Below are 9,393 nucleotides of genomic sequence, written 5' to 3' on the forward strand. Positions count from 1 at the left end.
CTCGATGTCTTTGCTGTTTTGAAAAGTGCTGCAATAAACATATGTGAGAATTTATCTTTATAATAGAATGATTTATATTTATTTGGGTATATACCCAGTAATGGGAATTGCTGGGTCAAATGGCATTTCTGGTTCCAGATCCTTGAGGAATCACCACACTGTCTTCCACAGTGGTTGAACTATTTTACATTCCCACCAAAAGTGTAAAAGCATTTCTATTTCTACACAGCCTAACCAGCATCTGTTGTTTTTTGACTTTTTAATAATCACCATTCTGACTGGTGTGAGATGGCATATCATTGATTAACGATGTTGAGCTTTTCTTCATGTTAGCTGGCTGCATAAATGACTTCTTTTGGCCAGAAATGATGGCTCATAACTGTAATCCCAACACTTTAAAAGGCCAAGGTGGGTAAATCATTTGAGGTCAGGAGTTTGAGACCAGTCTAACCAACATGGTGAAACCATCTCTACTAAAAATATAAAAATTATCTTGGCATGGAAGTGGGCACCTGTAATCCCAGCTACACAAAAGGCTGAGGCAAGAGAATTGTTTGATCCTGAAAGGCAGAGATTGCAGTAAGTCGAGATTGTGTCATTGCATGCCAGCCTGAGTGACAAGAGCAAAACTTCATTTAAAAAAAAAGACTTTTTTGAGTAGTGTCTGTTTACATTCTTTTCCCAGTTTTTATTTTTAATTTTTGTAAATTTAAGATTTGTATAAACTGTGGCTATTAGACCTTTGTCATATTGGTAGATTGCAAAAATGTTTTATTCTATGTTGTCTGTTCACTCCGATAGTTTGCTGTGTGGAAGCACATTAGTTTAATTTGATTCCATTTATGTACATTAGCTTTTGTTGTAATTGGTTTTGTAATTTCATCATAAAATCTTTGGCCATGCCTATGTCCTGAATGGTATTGCCTAAGATTTCTTCTAGGGTTTTTATGGTTTTGGGTTTTACATTTCAATCTTTAATCTATCTTGAGTTAATTTTTTTATAAGGTGTAAAAAAAATGGTCCCGTTCATTTTTTTTTTTGTACAAAAACTCTGGGTCAATTTGAAGCCACAAGTAACAGCAGAGCTGGCTCTCCTTTTCAAGTCAGCCAAGGAACAACCTGACTAGCTTCACTATTTATCTCCCTTTGGCTGCAGGCTACATGTTCTACCCTTTTTCTTAGACTTGAAGAATTTTAAGGCTTTTGGCTTTAGTTAGGCTGGTAAGCTCTTCCCTTACTTTGTTGCTTCTGTGGCATCCTATCCTACCCTGAGTGCTGTTAACACCCAAAAAAATAACACTTCTATTATTATCAACCTATTATTGGCAACCTCACCCTCAAGCTGCACTGTCTCTTCTCTCCTTTCTGCTGCTTATGCCTTTTTATTTTTACTTCATCACTTAGAAATAATTTGTGCAGTTAAGCACATATTTTATTGTCCAGCAGTTATGGTGTTTTAACAAAGAAAATATTTGGAGAATATTTGAGTCTTCAAAATAGTCTTAGAATCTCAGATACAGAAACTACTTTTGATGAATTATCAGAATTATGCATACAATTAACTTTAGAAAAAGCAGTTGTTTCCAGGGAAAATTCTGATTCTTTGGAGAGTATATTGTGTGACATTTTAATACAGTTATGACAATGTTACCATAGGTTTCAAATATAAAATACTTTGTTATGTTCAACATGAGGATTTTATGTGACCATGGCTTTTTTACTGAGAAAAATGAACCTGTACCTTGTTAGTATTGTTGCTATATTTCTATTGCTTATAAGGAAAAAAATTAATAAACCAATTATTCTCAACAGTATTTTTGTTAAAAATTAATTTGTACTTTTATCACAGGCAATAGAAATATTTTTAGAAAAGTTTTTTTCTAGGTGCATAGATTATACTTATGTTTCCATCTTAAAACCACTAAGTTAGAAATATCAATATGTCCTCTATTATATCTTACTGGAACTTGTGAAATGTATATAGATTCCCTGTAGGAGAGACTGACAAAGTTTTTTTCTATACTTAGATTTTTGGAAGTTTTATCATCAATAAATAGTGGATTTTGTCAAATGCTTTTGTTTGTCTATAGAAATAGTCATGGTTTTGTCCTCTATTATATAAACATTGTGAATTACATTTGTTTCTGAATGTCAAAATAAATTTACATTTTTGAGATACTTCCAAGTGGTCATGTTGTCTAACATTCTTATTTTTTGCTGAATTTAGTTTTCTGTGTCTATATTCATGAAGAATAATGGTCTGAACATTTATTTCTTTGGATGCTTTCATCTGTTTCTGTTATCTGGGTAATACTGGCCTAAAAAAAATGAATTGATGTTTTTCTTTCCCTTTCACATTTTTCAAGTGCTTGTGTAGAATTGGTATTAATTATTTATTAAGCATTTAGTAGAATTTACCAGTTAAGCTATCTGAGAATTTTCATAAGAAGGTTTTTATGCATCTCTTTACTTGTTATATATTTATGTACTCAAATTTAGTTTTATAGTTTGTGCTTATCTGAGAATTTGTTTTAAATGTTTAGTAGTTAATATCTCTAGATTTTTATAGAGGTTGAGATGTAAGAATAAGAAATCATAATGTTGAAAGAATAAATCTTTGGGCAATTCATGAATGACCCAATGTCTCCTGAAAATCTTTTGCACTATGGAGAATATTTTCTTTGCTGTACTTAATATTCATATTTATATTGTACAAATACTCTGATATACCATCTAAAGTAAACAAATAAAATATGTCATTTGTCTTTCTTTTTAATTAGGATGAAAGTCTGAGTTTACCTTTTCTCTTTCATTAACATGTAGGTAGGACACCAATATAAATTTGAGTAAGGATAACACAAAATGACAGAAAGTGAAGAATGGTATGACAAAGTGTGATAAAACACTGGTGAACAGCAACACAAAATATACAATGTATTAGGCACCATTCCAAACCATTTGCCCATAGAGATTTAATGCCTATGAAATTTTTAAAAAAAATTATTTGAATAAGAAATTGAAACATTAAAAATATTAGATGACATTAAAACTGTCATAGAAATAAACTATTTTTTATATACAGAAAATAAATCAATGAGTATTAACTTTAAATTTTTTAGACAGTTTGAATAATAGGCAAGAAAAATAAATAGCATTATTAACCAGTATAAAGAGCACATAAATTATTTTCAAATTCCAAAAAATAAAATAAAATTTTGAAATTTGGGTCCCAAAATTATGTCAGTAATTTTATAAAAGTAAATCTCCAATAGATTTTATATTCTCATCACTGTGAAATGACATTGGAAACTGTGAATTAAAGTATAACCCACAAATAACATCTAGCTACATATAAGTTTAACTTCAGATCTATTTGAATAAGTACTGAATGCAAGAGAAAATTGATATTGAGGTTAATTTACAGACTCAGTGAAATGTCAAGAAAAAAGCATTGAGACTGAAACTAAAGAACCAAATAGTCAATAACAAATTTTATCAGTACTAACTTACATTTATATAGAGAAAAATCTATTCTGGCCACGTATAACTACTAATATTTTTACATATGATTAATAAACTAATCACATTTTACACATTAGTGTATCATATGATATACTGGGAAGGTGGTCTTTCAAGTAATGAGTCTCAAGATTTCTCATAAGATGCAAATGTGTGGTAACAATAAATAAATAAATATTTTACTTATGTGTGCAATGTGAATGTTTGTGCATCAAAAGTTACAAAAATCTCTAGAATGCCCAATGGAGCTGAAAGAAAAATATCAAAACTTCCAGGAATGCAAACAAGTCAAGAAAAGATTCAGAGTATTTACCAACATGACAATCCAATGGCTTATCACAAAGCAAAATTAATCATATTGTGCCAGGTCAAGTAGAACAAGCAAATATACTGATTCAATATATTTACAGGGAGAGATGTTCCAATTATAACAACTAAATTATAAAGTACACAAAAAACAAACTACCACAATTTAGAGCAAGAAGAAATCAGATGCCACATAAATTAATAACATTGGAATTGTATTTAAAATGTTTAAGTCAATTCAATAGTAAAATAAGAAACAAAAATAATGTTTAAAGGGGAAGAAACCTTAAAATTGAAAAGCATCTGTAGAGAGAGCCAACTGTGAGTCGGGCATGGTGGCTCAGTAACGCCCGTCATCCCAGCACGTTGGGAGGCAGAGGTGGGCAGATCACAATGTCAGGAGATCAAGATCATCCTGGCCAACATGGTGAAACCCCATCTCTACTAAAACTACAAAGATTTGTGGGACATGATGGTGCGCACCTGTAGTCCCAGCTAATCAAGAGGCTGAGGCAGGGGAATAGCCCGAACTCAGAAAGTGAAGGTTGCAATGAGCCGAGATTGTACCACTGCACTCCAGCCTGGCAGCAAAGTAAGAGTCCATGATAAACAAAAAAGCCAACTGTAAATTGAATAAATGAGAAATAGAAATCTATAAACTCAATAAATATTTCATTGGTAAACTGTTAACTTAGAATAAGCCAATGAGAGAAATATTGCTCTGAGAGATTAAAGAGAGAAAATTGATGCTAATAAAAGCAAACATATGAAATGTAAATATATTTATAGATCTATAAAGATAAAAATTAGAAATGAAATATATCCAATTGTTTCAGTTGAGTATATACAAAGAATAAAACAGAAATATATTTTTCAATGCAAAATTTTAAGCCAGAAAAAAATTCTTGAATTCAGAACTGTATAGTTTTCAAAAAAGGTAAATAAAGGTAATCATTTGTACAGAAAAATAGCCAAGCTGTGTAACACTAAAAAGAAAGAAAAATCTTAAAAACAGGGAGATAAAAGCTACAAATTTGTAGGCATCATTCACATAGCCTTGATGGAAGCCAGAACAAAGAGAAGTAAATATTAAATATAAGAATTCAATATAATAAATTAATATTTAGTCAAATATCTTTAATAGATAAGGATGAAAATATTTAACATTCTCAAAATTAAAATTCTCAAAAATGTAAAGCCAAAGAGATTTTATTATCAGATATTCTTAATATTATACTTCAAAAAGAAATGGAAAAAAGACACTTGTAAACATAATGGAATATCTATCCATTATATATATTAAACTACAAAATCCCAGAGAATTGGCAGCATTAATTTCAAAAGTATATATACATATTGAAACTGTAAGTCCACACATTTAAGTTAAATTAGATAGCAAGTTCTGTACTACTGAAATAATTTAACTGGTGACAGAATAATCTATTTTTAATAAAAATAACTTAACTTTCTGTCTCACAGTTTTCTTTTTATCAGATCTGAGTAGCACCAAAGGACTAACATTGCCAACAAGCCTCTGGACACCCAGGAAAACAGGTTCTTATGCCCATAGCAAGGTTGAGGTGAATGAGATGATGAAATTAACGCAGTAGATGACCACAAAGAAACTCACCATGACCAAGATGACCTGAGGTGCACTTCTCTCTGGGAAAAGTCCTGGGGAGAGGCTGCTGCTGTGAATGTACTGGAATTTCTTCTGATGCCTGAACGGAAGAACCACCATATTTGCACTTGAAAGCAGCATTGTTTCTATAAGCAAGAGATCACTAAATAATGACAGAGTAAGAAATAGTCTTCTGATGATAGAGTTCATGGTATGAAAGCAAACAGTATTTACTGATATGCAGAAGATTGCTCAGAGTCACATTGAAAGAAGCCGTAGTGTACAGGATCAGATTACTACTGAAAAAAAAATGAGAAAAAATAAAAAGAACAAGAAATGCCAGGTGAAAATGATGGATTTATGGTTAAACCTCACCAACCAGGAACTGCTGGGGCTGACTATTGTGGCCTGAAGCAAATTCAGGAGGCAGGTCCTGCAGATGGAGAATCTTCTCATTAACTTGTTTTGTAGAAAATCTTTTACAATTGAAGTCACTCTGGAAATATAGTGACTCAGACAGAACTGGAGACAACAATAACACACCATAGTAAAAAGCATCACTATATAGATGAGGTCCAGGTGATAAATGGTCAGGTCAGATCAATGGTTAGGCCTGCATTACACAAAAAGTGTGAAGACATGGAAGAAAATAAAGAAGTTGATCTGCTGATCAAGATTCCAATGCCAGCTTGGAAAAAAGAGACATTCTTCAATGAAAACGTAATTGGAATGTAATAATCTAAACTGCAAAAGAGAAACATAATTTCAGTAGCTCAAAATAATAGACTTTACATCACAAATGTTATTTATTGTATGTTCAAAATCATCACTAACATATTTTTATCTCATGAACATTTTTTCTTAATTCTATTACATAAATTTTAAAAAATACTCAGCATTATTTTATACACTGTAATGTATAATAGAATATTTGTGTGTGCATATATAATTGAAAAAACTTTAAACAATCTGAGTGACTCTCAAATTACAGCATTAATTTTCTCAGGCTCTCTTTCAGATTTAAGAACTTTTGTGATTACCTTAGGCTCAAACTCAATTCAGATAAAATCAGATGCATTCAGGGTGGTATGACTGTAGACACCAAACTCATAACTCAAATTAATCTTATTTTAGAGTCAACTGATTATCATCCTTTTTTATATCTGCAGCCTCAATTCTTCTTTGTCATATACCATAATATATTTCTAGAACACAGGGGTTAAAACATGGGCACATTTGTGGGAATGTGGACACATTTATGGGGCATTACTTTATTTATCACAACTCCTATTAAGGTTATTTTATTAAAATAATCCTGGCCCTGTCAAACTTTTTTTTCCATTTCAGAGAACACTTATATAAACTATTTTTATCTTGGAAGAAAATTGAAACCAGGTGCAGTGACTCATGCCTGTAATCTCAGCACTCTGGAAGGCTGAGGTGGGCAGATCACTTGAGGTCAGGAGTTTAAGACCTGCCCAGCCAACACTATGAAACCCTGTCTCTACTAAAAATACAAAAATCAGACAGAAATGGTGGCACATGCCTGTAATCCCAGCTACTCAGGAGGCTGAGGCAGAAGAATCATTTGAATCTGGGAGGAAAAAGTTGCAATGTGCTGAGATCATGCCACTGCACTGCAGCCTGGGTGACAGAGTTAGAAATTGTCTCAAAAAAAAAAAAAAAAAAAAAAAGCTGAAATACAGCTCTCAATATTAAGACAACTTACACTATCATTCTCTGTCTTTTACCATGAAAAAAATTGCATGAAAATAATCACATGATGATCTTCATTGAAACATCAGTTATTAACAAGATATTCATCTATGCCTTGAAAAAATACTAAGGTCTTTAATACAGAAGATAACTTGCTATATCTTAAAGAGAATATCTCTGTGTGAGAACACTTTATAAATTTATGGAATACTTTTGCAATTACTTTCTCTTGTTACTGTTCTTGGATACAGGCAATATTATTGTACCCAATTAAGTTAATCCAGGGCTTACAATAATTTAACTTTATAATACACACACACACACAAATTAAATAAATTACTTCGAGTTTAAATAAAAATGTTAGATTATGATTTCAACATCACTTACAAATATACCAACTTATAAATATGGAAAACAATAAAAATAACATTTTTGACATTTTTAGATTATACTCAGAAATTCACATCTGAGTTAGAAACTGTTCTAATACCAACTGATATAAATGCATTTACAAAACAGAAATTGTTTAGTTGATAAAATCATTGTTGTTTTATCTTTCAATGAATAATCTAGTATAGGTACACATTAATCTCAATGTCCAGAACCAAACAGCAGACATTTGCCACCAACATATACTGGTGCCTTCAACATACTTAGGTTTTGCTTCCATGTTAGATCCAGAAGTTCCAGCATTATGTCAGATTAAAGGCATGATAATCTCTCCATTTGAAGTACAACAGTCTGGTACTAGCAAAACAATCATTGAACTACTAATATATAACAATCAGTTTATGAATATACTGTGTGTATTGTAAGTCATGTGCCAGAAAAAAATAAAAATTAGAAAAAAATACACAAAAATCATAGTATTTTTCCTTGCCCAATGTCATATCCAGGTCACATATTTTAATACTGACTTTATGTTTTTAAAATAACTACTACCTACTGCAAAAGAGTTTACCTGTTAAATTATCTTTTTTTTTTAAATCTCCAATGAGAATTTTGAGGATATTGGTACTAAGTCCAGAGGAAAAATTAATGTTTTTCACAGAAAACAGTTAAAAAAATTAAGGATAGTTTAATTTGAATTTTAGATAAATAATAATTATTGATCCAAGATGGCCAGTTAGGAGCAGCTCAGGATTGCAGCTCCCAGTGAAAGCACAGAGGGTGAGTGGACGCCACATTTCCAGATGGATTTTTATTGCCCACAGACCAGGAGATTCCCAGGCAGAGGAGCCCCACAGGTTGCCACCATGGCTGTTTTGGCTGGTGCGGCTGTTTTGCCGGCATCCTGGAGCAGCAGCACGGTGCTTTCCAGTGCAGAGTAAACAGGACTGTGTCCCCACTTAGCCAGCAAGGGGAGCTGAAACAGGGAACCAGGCCAGGAGATTCCCGGGCAAAAAAGTGCCACGAATCTCAGAGCCGCGGTTTCAGCCGGCACAGTGGGTCGCCGCACGGGAAATCACACAGATCCTGGTGCCTTTAACAACAGGCGACCAGGACACCTGGAGAGAGCCAACCGTTCAACTAAAAAACAAAAGGCTCTGAGGCAGGGAGCGAAGTGATCAGGCCCAGCTGGTCCCACCCCCACAAAAACAAAAAAACAGCAATTGGAAATGCTCTGGGTTGAGACTTTCACAGCAAGCACAGCTGAACCCGGGACAGTCCAGCTCTGTGGCAGAGAGGCGTCCACTATTACTGAGGCACTCCACCACTATGAAGGCAGCCCACCATTGCCAAGGCAACCAAGCATTACAGAGAGAGTCCGTCATTACAGAGGCAGGCCACCATTGCTGAGGCAGTTCTAACAACACCCATATAAAAAGGACTGCAGGGAAGTTCACACAGCAGCTGGGTGGAGCCCACAGCAGCTCAGCAAAGCCTCTGCAGGCAGAGAGTGACTAGGCTGCCTCCTTGTGGGCAGGGCAGCCCTGAAGAAAAAAAAAAAAAAAGGCAGCAGCATGGTGGAAACTCATAAAGCCCTAACTCCCTGGGACACAACACCTGGGAAAAAAAGGGGTTTATGAGTTCTGCTGCTGCAGACTTAAACTTACCTGCCCAGCAGCTCAGAATAAACAACAGAGCTCACAGCTCAGCACTTGAGCTACTATAAAGGAGAGACTGTTTCCTCAAGCAGCTCCCTGACCCCCGTATATCCAAAGAGTCACCTCATAAAGGAGAGCTCAGACTGACATTTGGCAGATATCTTTCTAGGACAAAGCAGAAGA

General features: G+C 33.8%; 1 protein-coding gene across 1 annotated transcript; it reads right to left on the reverse strand.

The window, feature by feature from the left end:
• Window positions 1–3,807: 3,807 nt before the first annotated feature.
• Window positions 3,808–9,100, reverse strand: LOC105706688 (vomeronasal type-1 receptor 90-like). Its single transcript, XM_021667131.2, has 2 exons — window positions 5,737–9,100; window positions 3,808–5,697 (listed from the first exon to the last, which is right to left on the reverse strand). The coding sequence occupies exons 1-2, from the start codon at window positions 6,002–6,004 to the stop codon at window positions 5,384–5,386; spliced, it is 582 nt and encodes a 193-aa protein (XP_021522806.1). The 5' UTR covers window positions 6,005–9,100; the 3' UTR covers window positions 3,808–5,383.
• Between the last annotated feature and the right edge of the window lie 293 nt (window positions 9,101–9,393).

Source organism: Aotus nancymaae, unplaced genomic scaffold, assembly GCF_030222135.1.
Source record: "Aotus nancymaae isolate 86718 unplaced genomic scaffold, 86718_ANA_hifiasm-v0.15.2.pri h1tg000076l, whole genome shotgun sequence".
Lineage (NCBI taxonomy): Eukaryota > Metazoa > Chordata > Mammalia > Primates > Aotidae > Aotus > Aotus nancymaae.